Genomic DNA, 18,201 nt, shown 5'->3' with positions numbered 1-18,201 from the left:
GCTAAAGCCACTTTCCCATGCAGACTCTTTGGCAGTTGATATATCTGTCCAAGCATGAAAACTGGAGATTTATACTTGCTTCAGATGCATTTATGAAGGGTGTGGAGGGATTTTTAAGACATTAAAGGTGACAAAGTGATAAACTTACATTACAGGTACTTTTAAGTCTCAAACGTTTCAGACAGATGGAAAATACCTTCCCAGGCAGGTTCTATGAGGGAAACAAAACAACTGCTTTTGGAATAAACCAGGCAATTTGCACTTTCTAATCCCAAAATTCTGAATTACCTCAATCCTTTATCTCCGTGTCCAGTCTGAAGTTTATTAGCTGGGATAATAATTCTATTTATCTCATAGGGAGAAAAATAAAGAGGCCTTGGACAGACTTGCTTCTGAATAGGGAAAACCCAGTGGAGTGGCATTAGGGATGGCCCAGACACAAGTGTTTTTTGTCAGATTATATTGGATTTCTGAGAAAGCTCAGTGATGAAGACACATGGAGTATCCTTGGATGCCCTTTCTTACACATTATATAGCATGGAAAGATTTTAAAGCCTGTTTTCCAGATAAGATCCCTATCTAATTATTGGTTGCTGTTGCTTGAGCCATCTTCTCCAGGCCAAGGTATATCCACTTGCAGTAAAAACATGGTTACTGAACATCTCAGGCTGCAGTACCTTTGTTCCTCCATTGTCCACCACACCTTGGGTACTGGAAAAATATTTACTTTCTTCCCAAACTTGTGGTACCTGTGCCACCACTTTGGTCACAGCTGTAAACCAGCAATGCTTCCCCTTGCACCAACTCCAGGGCAGAGATGCTGACAGCTTGGCAGCCACCAGGGATCCCTGGTCAGGGCTGCAGGGACATCATCTTGAAATTGGGATGGACCTATTTAATGAGGTCACTGAGCTAGAAACTAAGCCTGGAACTATAGGTATTACTCCTGGGAGGCCCCAAAACATCAAAAATAAATTAACTCTGATTAATGGAGAAGCAAGCCCTCCCTCTCCCTTCCCTTGTGGCAAGAGATGTTGCAGCACCTCAGCTGGTGCTGCAACAAATGAATCTTCTACATGTGACATCTTTCAGGGTTCTCTCTTCCTGCCTCTGAAAAGTTTTCTCTGGAACAGGGGAAACAGTAAGTACCCCAAAAAAAGAGAGATGCTCCCAATTCACAGAGGTAGGGGAAAATTGGCAAATAGATATCATACATGGGGACCTGTTCTGTTGACTGAGCTAGGGAGCATGGAGTCAGGGATTGCTGTGGGGAGCACCTGCAATCAAAAAAGCTCCTGCTCAGGACTCACACATTCTCCTTTGAATGTGGTTAAAAGTTGAGCGTTTCCTTTTCACCACTTACACAGCCTCAGAAACTTCGATCACAGATTTTGGTGGAGCCTTAATATTTCCTAGCCTGTGCTGTATTGTTTGAAGCAGATGGGACTCGCCCCCTTAAAAGATGTAGAACAGTGAGGAGATGGAGAGGTGGAGTGCTCCAGTTGGAGAGAATCACGGAAAGTTATTGGGTAAAAAACAGCCTGTTGGGCTTGAAACACAGCCTGCTTGGGGCACCTTCCAGGCATGACCAGAACAAAACCTGCCACTTTTCCATGTTCCTAGCCTGTAAATAAACAAACAAACAAAACCCCACACCAACAGAACAGGACTTTGCTTTACTGTTACACTGCAGCTTTATGTCAGCTGCCTTCCAGGAGAAAAAAAATGGTGCCCCGCCAGACCCTGAGGTGGGAACAGTGTGGGTAATTCCCTGGGGAGGACATTGAAGCCAGGGGGCAGGTGGGACAGAGCCTCCCTGGAGGCAGACAGCTCCAGCGACCCCAGGGAAACCCTCCTGCAGCATCAGCAAGGCTGGTAGCTGTTTTCCTGTGTGGAAAGGACAGGGAGGGGAAGGCAAAGCCAGAGTGCCTGGGAAGATCCCAGCCACGCCTCCCAGGAAAGGACAGCTTCATGCCTCGCACGCAGCCCGGCTTGGGGGAACTTCTGGGCTGGAGAAGGCAGCGCTGTCTGGAGTACCGCGGTGTGGGGAGGGCTCCGGGGCTGCAGCCCCTGGCATCGGCACACGTGGTGTGCGAGGTGCTGCTCATGACAGCCCACCTTGGCTCTGCAAAAGGGAAGGACAACTTAGAAAAGAGAACCCAAAACCAAACATAAAGTCGTTCAAAACCAAAACCAAACCAAGGAAACTAACCAAAGGTACAAAAAAAAAAAAAAAAAAAAAAAAAAAAAGAAATAAAGAAAAACCATAGAAAGTAGCAGTAAAGCCCGACCCTGAGCAGTGAAGAACATGAGGTGTGGGCACTGCTATCCTTCCCAGCGAGACTTGGTGGGCACGTGGGAAAGTCAGAGGCCAGGGGCAGTTTTTGGGGGTGCAAGAAGGTTAATGAAGGGTAAGGGCTGAAAGGGAGTGACCCCAGCCTTAAGAGAGAGGCCCTGGAGGGCAAACGGGGAGATGCTCCCCAGGGGTGGTGGCTTCTCCAACAGCTCTCCTGGTGCGATCTCTGCCCCTGCCCTGCTGCTTGTGGGAGCAGACTAGTACCCCCCGTCCGGCATGGTGCTCCCCGATCCTGCATCTGACGGCTCCCTAAAGATGGTCCTGATCGCCCAGAGTCCTGGAGGTGCGCGTGGGGGTGTCAAGCCCACGGGGACAGTCTGGGGATGCCAGAGCCCCGGCTGTAGCTGGGTCTGGCCAGCGCAGCCCTGGCTCCTACGCCTGCTGCGCTGCTCAGGTGGGCCGGGGCGGGGGTGTGAGCGTGTGCTGGAGTGTGAGTGAGCGTGTGCTGGAGTGTGAGCGTGTGCTGGAGTGTGAGTGAGCGTGTGCTGGAGTGTGAGTGAGCGTGTGCTGGAGTGTGAGCGTGTGCTGGAGTGTGAGTGAGCGTGTGCTGGAGTGTGAGTGAGCCTGTGCTGGAGTGTGAGTGAGCGTGTGCTGGAGTGTGAGCGTGTGCTGGAGTGTGAGTGAGCGTGTGCTGGAGTGTGAGCGTGTGCTGGAGTGTGAGTGAGCGTGTGCTGGAGTGTGAGTGAGCGTGTGCTGGAGTGTGAGTGAGCGTGTGCTGGAGTGTGAGCGTGTGCTGGAGTGTGAGTGAGCGTGTGCTGGAGTGTGAGTGAGAGTGTGCTGGAGTGTGAGTGAGCGTGTGCCGGAGTGTGAGTGAGCCGGTGCTGGAGTGTGTGTGAGCGTGTGCTGGAGTGTGAGCCTGTGCCGGAGTATGTGTGAGCGTGTGCCGGAGTGTGTGTGAGCGTGTGCCGGAGTGTGTGTGAGCGTGTGCCGGAGTGTGTGTGAGCGTGTGCCGGAGTGTGAGTGAGAGTGTGCCGGAGTGTGAGTGAGCCTGTACTGGAGTGTGAGTGAGTGTGTGCCGGAGTGTGACCGTGTGCCGGAGTGTCAGCGTGTGCCGGAGTGTGTGTGAGCCTGTGCCGGAGTGTGTGTGAGCGTGTGCCGGAGTGTGTGTGAGCGTGTGCCGGAGTGTGTGTGAGAGTGTGCCGGAGTGTGTGTGAGTGTGTGCTGGAGTGTGAGTGAGTGTGTGCCGGAGTGTGACCGTGTGCCGGAGTGTCAGCGTGTGCCGGAGTGTGTGTGAGCGTGTGCCGGAGTGTGTGTGAGCCTGTGCCGGAGTGTGAGCGGGCGCGCACGTGTGCGCACCGACATCTGCGTGCGCCTGTGCCCGCGGGTGTGCGCGCAGGGGGCGCGGGCGGAGGAGGCGAAAGGGGGCCGGTTCTGCTGCGGGTGGCTCCCAGCCTCCCCCGCCCCCTTCCCTCTGGGTCTGCTCCTCGCTCCGGCTCGCATTCTATCGCAGGCGGCCGGCGCAGCCCCCTCTCCACAGCCCCGGCCCCGGCCCCCGCCCACCCCCGGGGTGGAGGCAGCCGCGCCGAGCCGCCCGCGGGAAGAAAGCAGCGCTCCGCCGGCTCCGCGCCCCTCCGCGGGGCCATGCAGCGCCTCTGCCCGCCCGCTCCGAGCGCAGCCCCTCGCCCCGCCGCCCTCCGCGCAGCCTGAGCGCCCGGCGGGGGCTCGGCGCCGCTCCGCGCCCGGCGGTGGGACGGGGCCGGCAGAGGCGGCACAGGAAAGCTCCGCGAGGCTCCCCCGCTGCCCCGGCCATGGGGAAGGGGCTGGAGGGGACAGCGGCCCGCTGCGGGCTGGGACTGGGATACCTGCTGCAGACGGTGGTGCTCCCCGCCCTGGCCGTCCTGGGGGCCAGCCGCCCCGGCTCCGCGGCGCAAGGTAAGGCGATGGATGGATGGATGCACGGATGCACGGATGGATGGAGAGGGGTTGGAGCATCCTCCGTGTACGGGTTAGAAATGAGAGTTTATGCCGCGATTATCTTTTTTACTGCGTTTGTGTGTGCAAACAGTGCAATCCCCCGCATGCACGACCCCCGCCGGGGTCCGGGGGGTCCGGTCGCACCGGCCGGGTCGGGTCTGTAGGTGCTGAGCCTGGCCGGGACAGGCGTTTGCCTGCACTCCTTCCTCGAATGGGGCACGGAGAGCGGAGGGGAAGTTCGGGCTGAAGGAGCCCCGCCGGCACCCCTCCGGGGCTGGAGAGCGGCGCCGGTGCGCCCCGGAGAGCTGGCAAGGTGCGTGCGAAAGGCAGGTGCGGGCGGCTGTCCCTCCGCAGCGGCAAAGCCGTACCCTGGACCTCTGCAATCCACGGTCAGTCTTGAACCCCCCAAGGCCCCCCACGCCCTCCTTCTTCCTGCCTAAAACATGATACACCCGACGGGAGTCACCGCCTTTCTGTGTTTATGTTTTGAGATTTCGTTTCCTCTCCGTGTCGGGGATTCTGGAGTGCATCTCGATCTGCCTCCCCTGTGTAGCCCTGGTATAAATTCCCCTTTCTAAGTGGCAATGTATTGCTTCTCAGTGCGTGTTTAGGGGTGTTTGAAAGCATCACAAAGAGCCCTGGTTCAGTGTGGCACCCACCCAGCTGACAGCTACAGCAGGAGGCTTTTTCTCCTGCGACCTGATGCTGGACAAACTTTCTCGGTGCCTCTCTTCTTTCCAGGAGTTAGACCTAATGCGGAAATGTGTCGCTTTTGTGGAACACAGGAGAGAGAAAGAGAGAGGTTGCTGCTGCATGTGGGCAGAGCTGCATATACCAAAGATGTGCGGGTTGGTTAAAGCAGTGGGAAATCCCAGTTGTATGATTAACAAGAGAAAAGGAATTTTAGAAGATTCTTTGTTTATTTTCCACATGTATGTAACCAAGAAGTAGTAACATACACCAGACTTTTGATTTGAAGTTGCTAGCATAATGCAAGTGTAAGAATGCTTGATTTTCCCCACATCATGTCCGTGGAGAGGCAGTTGTGAAAACTACACAGATCTGACCCTGTGCTCTCACCCAGCCATTACAAAGTGCGCTCCTCTGTGGTCTTTTTGACAGGAGAGCAGTGCTGGTTGTTCTGATTCCCGGTGTCCCTGGCAGGCTTTCTGTGTGTTCTCCCAGGCACAGAGCCGTAGGTTTGCTGCTGGTGGGCTGGGTGCATCGAACACCATGTCTGTACATGTAAGAGTGCTAATCCATTTCCTGCTGATTCTTACTCCATCCCCTCAGAGTCATGTTCCCTTGCTCATTTGTCTCACAGGAAGATCAGAAATCTGGCCATGAAAAGGAGGTAGCAGAGAACAAGAGTACAAAAAATCCCTTATGCATCCTGGCACATTTCATCTGTGTCTTCCATACCATTTCCTTTCACTGGTTTCATCTTCAAGATAAGCTAGGTTTGATATTTTGTATTTAGAGGTTTTAATAGTACCATAGGCATGTAGACCTACGTGTCAGGGGGTATGTATCAGTCTGTGTCGACACAGATAGACCATGTCAGGGGGTGCTGGAGAGGAAAGGTCCCCTCAGACAGTTGAACCTGGAGTGGAAAGGAGCCTGCCTGCTCTGCTGGCAGGACACGGGAGTTTCGCATGACAGATGGCCCAGGCAGGACAGAGAGGACCCCCTGTGTTCTGCTGTTCCAGAGCGCTCATCTCGGTGCCACAGGGCTCATACCTCACACTCCCAGATGGTTTCTCCTTTCCACACTTACCCTCTGTGACACAACGCTGTGTGACAGAAACGCCACGAGGGCAGAGGAGCCAGGCCCCCTGTTCCTACACTGCAAAGGGCAGCGCACGTGCGGGACCTGCCACAGAACACAGCTGTGCTCACCTACCCAGAAAGAGATGGAGAACTCTCCAACACTTCCTAATGTGTGATGTGTGATAAACTTCCACAACAGAGTGAAAAATCCAGGGAATCTGCTTGTGATATAGCTCTTTGTTTTGCACTTTCTTTTTCTTATTTTTTTACTTTTTTTTTTTTTTTTTCCTGTGTATACTTTTATTTTTATTGCTAGGACGAGGCAGAGAGTTTGGGCGCAGATGTGGTTTTGGCATTTTTCCCAGAGCTGAGGGATTTTCTGATTGTTGTGTGCAGTGGGGATCTTCATGTGTGTGTGTATGTGTACACGGTGCTTCAGTGAGGCAATGAATCAACAGTTTAACTATGCCCTCTTCAGGAAGTTTCCTCATCATATAGCACCGGGCAAAGTTTTCCCTCTATTCTATATATACACTTCAAAACCATACGTGTTTCATCTCAATTCCCCGACTATCTTTAGCTTTTGAAGCAGGCTGAGAAAGCCATGAGCATTGCTGGGACTTGTGCTTTCATACCTTCCTTTCCCAGTGCCTGGTAGAAGATGAATTTATTAACTGAGGGGTTGGTGGACCAACCCCCCCTCACTCCCTGGCAGATTCATTATCACTGCATCTCGGCGTCCTCCTGTGAGCTTCTCAGCAGACCTAAATACACTTTTTGTTTTATGAGTATTCCTTATCTTCTTATCTGAAGCTGTCTAAGTATTTTTCCGCTGTTATCAGGAGAGAACAGGAAATGGCTGCAATGGTAGAGACAGCCCTTAATTCTCAAAGCGGTGTGAATGGGGCCAGAGCGATAATCAAGCCAGAATCAACTGTGGTCTGGCGTTCACTGCATTTACTATACCTCTATGATAAGCTACATCAGAATTAGAATTTAAATGCTGCAAACTATGCCCCTGCTGGGCATTTCTGTGCCATCTCCCTAAGAAGAACTTTTCCTTTGGCTCTTCAGTCAGCAGAGACTGGGTTTCAACTGCTGTGCTCCCCTACAGCCCCAATGTTTCCCATCTCCCAAACTGTTACCCACCTATCCTGTGGTTCCCACCTTCTTGTTGTGCAGGTGGGACAAAAGGGAGGGTCAGGCTATCTATCTGTAGTGACAAGCATGATTCAGACAGCTTTTGGGGTTAATAACGATGGTGTAAAAGATGGTTGAAAAGCTAAATGGACTACGTATTAATGAGGTTGTGTTTCATTTGTTTCTTTACAATGAAAGAGTGCATTTTTCATGCTTAACCCCTCAAACCTAATTAAATTGAAGTGATAATTTAAAAAGAAAACTGTAAAAGAGCCATATGTGCAGATATTTGTCTTGCCCCAGCATAGTCTGTATTAGCAACAGCAGCAGTTTGAAAATGCTTAGTGCGGAAAAAGTGAAATATAACATGTGAATGTACTAACCTTTTGGGGATGCATTTCCTAATTAAATACCTAAACACATCTTGTTGAAAAAAAGGCGGGGAAAGGACTTAATTATCTTGATGCATCAGTGGACCTCTTGTACTTGATCATGTGGGTGTAGTATTTGTATTAATAAAGCAAGAGCCAAGTAGTATTTTGTTGTGAATGGATAAGGCCCTTTGGAACATTAATCTGTTTTAAAGTGATGCACTGTGGTAGATTTCAGTGATGCTGGCAAGTTTGAGCTGGATGTGGTAGCCTGTACTGTTTCTGAGTAGCATTTTATTACTGCAGTACTCTTTTCTGAAAGCAAAGCAGCCATTGTGTATCCTTTGCTGACAGAGGTGCAGTTTAAGGAGGATTAAAATTAAGTGGATGAATCTGTGCATAGAGGAGAGTCCTCCTTGGGAACATGGGAGTCAGAATCTGAGCTCTTCTTCCTCTGGCTCCAGGCTCTGGCAGCTGGTTGCAAGAGTTATGGAAAAAATATATAGATCACATACAGGCTCCTCCTGATGGCTCTTCAGCATTACTTATCAGTGTCATTTATTCCTCTGTACAGTAAGAATGCCAGAGTGCATCTAAACATTTCCACAGTTGTTGTGTATGTTTGCACTTAATCACTTTACATGGATCATTCACCACACAACTTTATTTTTCTTTGGTAATGGTCTTAAACCCCAGTTATTCACTATATTTTGGGACTAGCTTTGTGTGTGTGACATCCAAATTCAGAAACAGGAAACAGCCTTAACCAAATTAAAAAGATTTTCCTAATTTAATTTTCCAAATACAGTACATCTGAAAACAGGAATACAACTCTGTGCCAAGGGCAGGCAAATCAGTTCCATAGCTGGTCTGTGCAATAGGAAAGGAGAAAATGTGGGTTATATTTATTAGATATTTCCAGGTAAATATCTTGATTTTTATGCAAATAGAAGAGAGGTGTTTTGAGACACAGTCTACCCAGTTCAGTTGAATAGGATACAAAGCAAATCAGTTCCTATGGAAAGTAAGAGGAGCCCAGGCTGAGAAGGACAACAACTATTTCTGTACAGTATATGACTAGAATTTTGTGCATTACTAGAATACAAAGGAGAGTTATACTTCGAAAAGCGAAGCTACATTTATGTCATGCTACCAGCAAAACAATCTTGTTTTTAGTAACCTGTTTTATAGTGTATGGCTGTATTTCTTGATTTCTGGTTCTTTCTGGATTTAACATCATTAGGCTTTCTAGGAATCTGTTCTGGATACTTTTTCTACAAAAGGGCAAGAAAATTACTTTTGCAGCTCATTAGAAAAACAAGTTTGAATTGCTGGTGCAAAGGGGAGTTCCTGGGTAAATTTGCATCACTTGGACCAGTGAACAGTTTGTGATTTAGCCAAAGAGGATTGGGCTCAATGTGAGTCTCAGACTGCTGGTTTGTCATTGAAAACATGTTACTGGAGGCTATCTTTGAAATAAAAGTGTAATCGTGGATGCTCTGCCTATGCAATATATTTCACATACGTCCCTTTAGGAAAAAAATGGCATTGTCTTTCCTCCCTTTAGGGTGGGGAGAGGGCTGTGCTGGTTTGTGAAGTGCACATCTTGTTAGCCACCCAGTGGAGGTATTCAAGTCTAGCAGGCAGCGATCTTGGCACGGGTGCCAGTGAAGCAGTAATTACAGCGTCTGTCATTTGCATCAGCCGGCTCTGCTGCGCATTCGGCTCCGAGGTACGAAACAGCTTCCCCACTACAAGTCAAGAATCAAAGGAAAGGAGTAAGAGACGAGCTGTGGTTTTCCAGTTGGCCACAACCTCCATCAGCACACCGTCAGGATAGTGTTGTGCAGAGGCACAGCTCTGTGCCGGCTGCTTCCAAGGACTGAAGGAATGGTGGTGGTTTAAGTGATTTATTTTGTGTGCTCAGTAGAGGCCAGTCTCAGGAGCAGGCACCCCTGGATCTTTCCATCATAATATTATCCAAGAGGCAGTCTGAAGGAAATGTTATTAAGTCTTCTGGGAGGCAAACTGTATTCAAAGAAACACTTAATTTGCATCATTGGCAAGCAAGCATTTGAAATTATGCTAAAAAGGGAAATGGTTATAAAGAACTTTACACAGAATAAATAGGAGCAACAAAATTCCCCTTGATTTTGAGCATACTTTATTCCCCTGTGTTTAATTTAATGGGGTCATCTGTAGGTGCTCCAGCCCCCCCTGCACTGCTGTGGTGGAGAGATGATTTATTTAGTATTGTTGTTGGGTTCATGATAGGTTTGGTTAAATATTTTGCAGAAGATCCATTGTGGTTATTTTATTTAGATTTATCTTTCTGGTGTGAGGATGTAGCATAAAACTCTGTGCACACTAGCTGGAGAAGCTAAAGGAAAGCCCCAAACTGCAGCTGTGTTCCAGTTGTTTTCCTCAAAGCTGGCTCTGCTTGTACAAACAGCATGCACAAGTAAGGTGCAGTGAGTGGGAGCAGCGGGGCAGGAGCTGCCAGAGGTTTTCCCAGCTTTCAGTAATCTCAGAGATGCTTGTACATAGCTTTCTCCCTGGGTAGTCATCACTAGAACAACTTCCTGTTTGTTTTTATGACTCCATCCCAAATCACATGGACGTTAAGCAGGAAATATGGGATTTCCTCCCAGGTCATCAAACACCAGGATTTGGGGAGTCCCTTTATAGCCTGGCACATTATCTAAAAGTTTGGGCTGGGGAGAAAGAGCTTCATGCGAAAACAGTCTCACTTAGAAATACCCTTTTTATCAACATGGAAAATCTAGGGGGAAACAAAAGAGGAAAATAAGATTCTTTTTTGTTTATTTGCTCAGGGGAGGTTGGAAAAAAAGAAATAAATCTTAATCAAAACCAGAAATGATTCAGTTATTTTAGAGAAAAAGTCAATAAAGCACTGAGAATTTACCATACTGTCCAAACTATTCATATTTATGCTCTATGAAAATGTTTTAGGTGTTCAGTGAAAATGAAGAAGTTAAAAAGTTGTGAAGTCTTCTGACAACAATGGTTTTCATTTCCATTTATGTTTTTCCATGTATTTCAACCAGCCTAGTGGAAAAACCTCGCTGTTAGACTTAATTTACTGTCGTGGTTAGCACCAGTTATGGCATATATTTACAGTGCTTCCTAGATCTTGATGTTTGGGGTTTTGTTTGGGTTTTTTTTGTTTGGCTTTTTGTTGTTGTTTTGCTTTGGTTTTGTTTGTTTTTATTCTAAATCACACTGGTTTTACTGAGATGCAGATTGAGATGGAGACCCAGATTCCCAGTGATGCCAGACATGCCCTTATTTCCAGCAGGGAGTGTCAGGCAATGTTGAATTTAGGTGAGTACCTTTGCTGCTCCCTGAATACGAGCAGTGCTACTCTAGCTTGCACAGCAACCAAACAGTCCGTCAGGACAGGGACATCTCCCCTGTCAGAATGTGATGCTGCAGTGCTTCAGCCCCTCCTCAGATTCTCACTTACCTTTGTTGTGAGTTTCACACGGGCAGGACAGGAGAGACACCCAAAAAGCTGTGCGTGCTTGTCTGAGTTGGTGACACCTCCTGTGGGGAATATCTGCAGCTGTGTCTTTAGCAGAGCTTTGCTACGTGTTTGCATTGCTGGAGACAACGGGAAGTTCTCGTTTGTAACATTGCCTTAGTTATCCAGTCTCTATTTTGCTGGATTTGGAAGTTTGCTGTATTTATCACTGTTTGGTGGAGAGGTCTAGGGGGAATTGCCTAAGCCTGCAGAGCAAATGCTTAAAACATGAGCTCAAGTTTTCTGAGTAGCCAAGACTGGCACTCCAGTCCATTCTTCTCTGAAGAGGGGATGCTGCAGAAGGAATCCCCAAAGAGGAGGTAATTCTACAGAGGGAATGCCACGTTGGCTCTCAGGTACCTTCTCAATGTTGAATTTCTTGTGTCTCACTGATGATTTCTTTGTATCTGCTAATCTAGAAATATGTATAAAAGGGTGCAATGGGTTAGGAATGGTCTCTCTCTCTCTCCCTCCTCCCCTCCCCTGAGGTGGGATGGTGAATTGGAGGCACACAATGTAAAGATCATGGGTTAAGCTAAGAACAATTTCCTGGCAACAGCAGTTAGGTAAGAAAATGTACAGCAACAATACTGACGACAGAAGGTGCGAGAGAGGGGAATGATTCACATGGAAACTCCCTGACCACAGCAATGCCTGACCGCTCCCTCTGCCACACTACCCAGACTTGGAAGAGAGCCCTTCACCTCATCCCTGGAAAATTAAGTGAGATGGTGTAGTATAATCTCCGGGACCTAGCCATGCCCCCTCCTGGCTACTGCAAAAACTGGCCGTGTGCTGGCCAGAACCAGAACAAAGGAACAGGCAGAAGTATATGCTGTTGCTCAGGAACAGGGATGCTTCCTAGAAACTCTGACTTTGTGATGGCAGGGAGCTTGGAAGGATTTGCTTTGCCCAATGCAATCCACAGTGTTATCTCCAATTTGGAAGGAGGAAGAGCAGTTCCAGCACATGACTGCAGCACTGCTGTAAATGGAATAAGGATCACTGTCCTGGGCTGTTTTGTTTGTTTTGGGTTTAATCTGCAATTCAGTACTGTTATTCAACTGTACTTCATTCGTCTGAATGAATGACTTGCGCTCCAGAGGACCCTGTTGCCTTATGAGTCATAAAAGCTATGAGGTTGCCTAGGCAATTAAATCAGTATCTTTTTTCTCTTGTTGCAGGAACATTTTCAACAATTATGCTAAGGAGCTCAGATAGATTTCACTGGCCTGGCAACAGCTGAGCATTTTCTTGTTAGGTAGCTCCTGCCAATCCCTTTTTGGTTATTTTCAAGAAGTAAAGTAGCTTTATTTCTTAGTCTTATATTGAGTGAGAGGCTGAAATGTTAATCTCAGTGGATTAGCGGTGTATCCTGCGAGAAAAAGGAAAGCTTGCATGTTTTGTGGTCTCCTGAGTGCTGGATGCATTTTTTTTTTTTTGTTTGAGAAATCTTGAATTTCATCAGCTAGATATAAGGAAATGTGTAAGTAAGCCTTGCATGATCTGTCAGAAGAGGTTGACTTTATTGCAATTGTTTTGGAAACTTGTTTGAACTGATAGTTGTTCCCCAGGTGTTTCTTTGCTTGACTTCAGAGCATTTCACATGAGACAGTGAAAAGGGATCACCACAGGATTATAAGTAATTCAGAGCTTCTTGGAGCGCTATACTCCAGCCATCAATTTGCTAAAATAATGGCTGTAATATGAATTGCTGCACTTTTATGATATGATGTATCTATTGTTGAAATACATCGCTTGTCTTATCCACTCCCAACATATGTGTTTATACTGGAAAGTTTACATAGTCAGTGAAAATAAAGTACAGTCTCACGGAATGAGGTTAATTGCAGTTCAGTCATACTGGAATCAAGGAGTAAGAGGTGGGACAGAATAGCAAGCGAGACTAATTCTGTTCTAATGGGCACTGGATTTACCTACACTGACTGAAGTGTGGGCACTTAGCAGGAGTAATTCCAAGTACAGATGTGCACGCTGCCTTATTCTGAATGAATTTTCTCTTTCATTAGAGAATGAAATCTCTAAGTTTTGCCAGCTGCTCATGGAGTCAGCGCAGATGTATCCCTCTCACCTTTCCCTTTTCCCACAATTTTGTGTGTCTGCCTGCTTGCTCTGCAGCTCTACACATACAAAAGATGAGTGGCTGTGCCTAACAGTGAATAGCTGGGGCTAACTGGCAAACAGTGAGGTGCCCAGTCTGAAATTTCATGTCTGCACTTAGATGAGACTATAGAGAAATCTCTGCTGCATGAACCTCTGTTAACCAGATAAAACTCTCTAGTGCTTTCAACTAGGAAGAGATAAAGTTTCCTCCGTTAAACTTGGCCACTTATTCTGAAAATCAGGGTTCATTGTGGAAACTAGAACTCTGTCTGGTTAAGGAATGGATCTGTAATTAAGTGGGGAAGACTCTGCTCTTCTACAAGTGCTATTCACAGAAAATCTTGCTGAATTGTCCCATTAAACACTTGTATTCCTTGCTCAAAGTTTTTTTTGGCCCCAAATCTGCACTATTTTTTGACAAATCTTTGTCCCCATTAAAAACTCTTTTCATGCAGACACTTCAAACCTAGCTTGAGGGACTTCCTTTCTGCTTCCTCACCAGTTTTTGAAGGTGAGGGTAACTTTTTTGGTTTCTTGCTCAAACAAAATGCAGCAATCTTCTTATGCAGCAGATGTCTGCTGGCAAGAATAGGAGTGTGGGTTTTCCTTCTCTTTGTCATGCAAAATATCTGTACTGGAGCAAATATGAAGTTCCTAATTTCTTATTTCCCAAGTAACTAGAAAGTTTGTAGCTAGAAAGTTCAGGACTGGGACCTGTCAATTTCACTATCAGTTTTCTTTTGTTTTGTAATTTTTTTAAATGCCTAATGTTTATACCAGGGATAGACTTATGTGGTACAAGGCCAGTTTATGACCACCACCAAATGTAGCTCCATTAATTTCAGAGCCAGCATATGCCAGATGCTGATCTGCTTCTGTGTTAAAAATACATTGACACAGTAGAGTGAGACTCCAGGGTCAACAAACTTTGATCTCATTTTACTTGATGGCAAGTTTTTTTGCAAGGTTGTTTCATTTTTGTTTTGGTTTTGGGGTTTTTTCCCTGTTTGTCTGTTTGTTTTTAGTTTTTTTAAGCAAAACAATTTGAATAACTTTGAGACTTTCCATTTCCCTTCTATGTAGCAATGTGACTCTTTCCTATAGAGAGATTAACACGGTGCCTCAGTTGAAAACAAGTTTGCAGAGTTCTTTCAGGTAGACGGTTTTATTGCTTGGCTTTTTGTTACAATATTTTAGATAAGAACACTGACAGCCAAATAGGCAGATACCCACGTAAATATCTATTACACACAAATGTGTGGCAATTTCCTGCCTTAGCAATCATTTTTGAACTAAAGAGCTCTGCCACTAAAAGCATGGGCTTCGAAGTTTTAAGTTAGAAGTGCAGCCTGGTAGCTGGTGACAAAAGCAGTTGTTATCCTGGTGCAGGCAGTAGAATGAGAAGTGCCATATGCCTTTCACGAGCACTGGAAAAGGCCAAACTGCTCAGCTGCTTTTATATTTTACTTGTCCTGAAATATTTCTGTATGAATCTTTATTTTCCCTCCACACACCCCGCCCAAAAAAAAAAAAGTTAGATATTAATTCATTGTAGTAAACATGGCTATTAAATAAAACCTTCCAAATCTTAAAAAAAAATAAAATGCCTAATTTAATTACTTACTTTATAAACATTTCTATCATTTTGTTGTCTCGAGAATAAAGTTTTAAATTTGCTTTTCTGAGAAATATTTGCAAAGAAAATTAATTTTAGTGACTTTGTGTGGACTATTAATCTGCTTTGTTTTACTGGTCAGATCATTTTACCAGTACTTGGTTTCATTGCCTTTTTTTGATTAGGGAAATCAATAGATTACAGTATTGTGATCAAATTTACTTTGTCTGATTATTTTCACTGGATTGCCTGGGATTTACTCACTGCAGGAAGGCAGGGAAAATTTGGTCTTTTGTCTTTAAAGTTTTGTATTCACTAGTACCAATGCAGAACATACTTCATTTGTGTGAAGGCCAGGCTGAGGTTAAGTTGGTTTTAAAGATAACAGTAGATTCCAACGTCCTTGCATTTGTTTTGTATTTGGTGACAGTCACTAAATCAGGGGAAGGAATGTTCAAACAACACACTTGAGGAAAAGTGATTTTTATAGAAAGGGCCCATTCCTGCTAATAGCCAGTAACTGCACACAACCCCACTGACATTAAAAGTCCATTAGCTAAGCCAAGTTTAAACACCAGCTGATGCTATGTCAGCTAAATGTATATTGGAATTTTTCATGTAACACAGCAATAGCACTGTACTTTTCCTAAAACTATGTACATTAAGAAAAGCAAATGTCATCTGATACTAGTAAGATGAAGAGTTCGCATTAAAGTAGGCAGAATTGTAATCAAACTGAAGTCACCATCTGGTTGCATTAATGAGAAACAAAAATGGATACAAGAAAAGCAGGGAGTGTCAGGTTTCTGAATTAAAACTAGATTAACAAATCCAGTGTACAGGCTTCTGTAATGCAGGATAAGCACAGAGCTGCTTATCTGCTTGGTTTTTTATCATTAAATATAATATGACCTTGTTTGAGAAAAGTTTGTACTGAAGTCTGTAAGATGGTTTCTCATGTAGAGCACTGGGTTGCCATGGAAGAAGGTTGTTTCCTGGCTATTTAGGAAATATGTCTCATTACAGCATTGTGAAAACCTTTAAATGTGTCAAGATAGTGTTCATATCCTATGGTCTGAAATTCCAGATAACCAGTGGCACAGCAAATAGCATTCAGCCATCTCTATGTATCAAAAAAAGGGTTGAAAAAGTGTGGTGAAAAAAACAGTGTGTGCTTGGTATTGAGATGTGTTACAGGTGAGGAACTTAGCGTTCATCTTCAGAGGCAGCCAGCAGGCTGAGGTCCCAGTACTGCGGTCTTGGCACCCACAGAAGCACAGTTTAGCACCTGGTTTGGCAGTGGGTCTAATTGAGAGAAGTCGCTTTGAAGTCTGCCTCGAAAATAGACCTTGTGCTGTAAAGCTGTTGTGGAGACAGGCAAGGGGTGGCTTAGTAAGTTAATGTGAGAGCTGGAGCAGAGGGGTAATGAGTCGCTCGCTGACACCTCCCAAGTCTGGTGAAGCGCTGCTGTAGCCTCCTCTGCCTCTGCTGTATCATTCTCTGTCCATTAGCGGAGCCTGGTGCGGTACCGACAGGAGCACGGCTAAAATGCCTGATGTGGGCAGACAAACCCACTGCAAACATCCTCTGAGTGTACCTCGAGGGCTCCCTTGCGCTCTCACCACACTGTGCCAGTTGTGCCAAACTCCCAAACGTGTCATGAGGCCAAGCCTGGTAGTTTGTGTCTTCCTTGCTGTAGGGGCTGACATCGGTAGCGTGCCCAGAGCAGACTGTGTGTTTGCGAACCACAGGGTTCAAGGAGAGTAATTTAATTGCATTTTTCCCCCTTCTGGAACATAACATGTAAACACAGTACTGAACTAAAGCCTGGTTTTAATTACAAGCAGCAACTTCTTCATGTTGACAGATTTTCACATGGAAAGCTTTATTGAAAATGAGAGGAGACCTTTCTGCCATCGTTAGTTCTTGCTGCTTAGTGCTTTTATCAAGTACAGTAAAATACAGTTTATAATTAATTCAAAGCTTATATGGACATGTTTAATATAATTACCAAACAAAATCCTGTTTACTGACATATTGCTTGTGAAACCAGCCTGAATAATCTGGTCTCTGGCACACATAAATCAGGCAGTAATAACAGCTGTAAATATTTCATAATATACTTAGAGTGCTTTGATTTTAATACTGAATCCACTTTTGGGTTTTGAGGATAAAACATAGGTCAAAAATGAGTTTTACCATATGTTCCTTCTTAGTCTCTTGCACTACTTTGCCTGAAAATTATTTTAAAAAAATCATTACTGTGTTTTATTATAAAAAAGTAAATATATACACATTTATGAGCTGGGAAAATTATGTAATTAAATTATGCTGGAGCTAACAAAATGACGCCAGTCACATTGGCATGGGACAATTGCTTCAGTACAACCATGAATATTGTTCATTGGAAAAGGCATTGCAGTGCCAATACTCTTTGTCTTTCTCAAAGTTTTGCTATTTTTATCTGTCTGGATGTCTGTGTATTGTATACCAAGGCTGAAAGATGTGCCTAAGGCACAAAGAGGCAGCTGGTTATGCTCTTAATTCAGCTGGCCAAAAGGCTGGGAAGCCGAAGGTGACCAGGAGCCAGGCTTGTAGTGGGCTGCTGGGGACTTATGACACTGTGTTATGTAGTGGGCCCCCTCTTTCTGGGAAGGCTTTGAACCAGTATTTAAATAGAGGGAAGAAAATGTGACCACTTATCTATCTATTGTAGAATATTTGGGGTTGCATGAGGCTACTAAACCATCTTTGAGAGCTCAAACAGTCTGCGTGGTTTGTCCAATTCAGAAATGTGTCTTGAAGGTTCAGAAGAAAGCTTATGATTACCACTCAAGCCATTTTACCCTGCACAAAAACACCTTAACAAGAAGTTGTGCAAAAGACAGCATTCTGCAATTTTTATTACTTGGAAATTTTCTTTAATCTCTAAAATAACATAAGAAATAAGGTAACTAAAGTACTATTTAGAAAGGCAAATTTGAAAAATATCCACTTTGGGAATTTTTCTACCCTTGTTCTGCAGTTGGATTCCCCTGCTAAAGTTGATATAAATCTTCAAATGTTTTGGCTGTTGCATGCTCTGAAAAAATCATTACTCTCCAAAACTGTGCCAGGCTCCTTAGGAATGCTGCCCCCCTGAGCTATGAACCTCTCAAGCTTAGGATCCTACTCCCCAAAATAAAAACCATAACTAACAATTGTTAGAGGTAGGAAATAACATTGGGATATGCCACAACAGTTCTCATTTTTTCTCCCTGCATCCTTGAGGGGATATACAGAGCCTGTTTGTGTAAAGGGAGCTCCTTGGCATTGCTTTTAGTTGGTCAATATTTTAAGATATATCAACATATTTTGATCTGTGTAA

The 18,201-nt window shown here is 45.4% G+C and overlaps 1 protein-coding gene across 2 annotated transcripts in view; it reads left to right on the top strand.

Annotated features, from left to right (window-relative positions):
- Positions 1 to 3,858: 3,858 nt before the first annotated feature.
- The window catches only part of UNC5C (unc-5 netrin receptor C), a 248,648-nt gene continuing 234,305 nt past the window's right edge, over positions 3,859 to 18,201 (top strand). For both annotated transcript variants that reach the window (XM_058838631.1, XM_058838630.1), the window contains exon 1: positions 3,859 to 4,228. In XM_058838631.1, the coding sequence (XP_058694614.1) occupies positions 4,105 to 4,228 (124 nt within the window). In that variant the 5' untranslated portion in view covers positions 3,859 to 4,104. The remainder of the gene's footprint in view (positions 4,229 to 18,201) is intronic.

Source organism: Poecile atricapillus, chromosome 4 (assembly GCF_030490865.1).
Source record: "Poecile atricapillus isolate bPoeAtr1 chromosome 4, bPoeAtr1.hap1, whole genome shotgun sequence".
NCBI classification, from domain to species: Eukaryota; Metazoa; Chordata; class Aves; order Passeriformes; family Paridae; genus Poecile; species Poecile atricapillus.
Note: the sequence above shows the minus strand (reverse complement) of the source record. Positions and strands in the feature narration are given on the sequence as shown.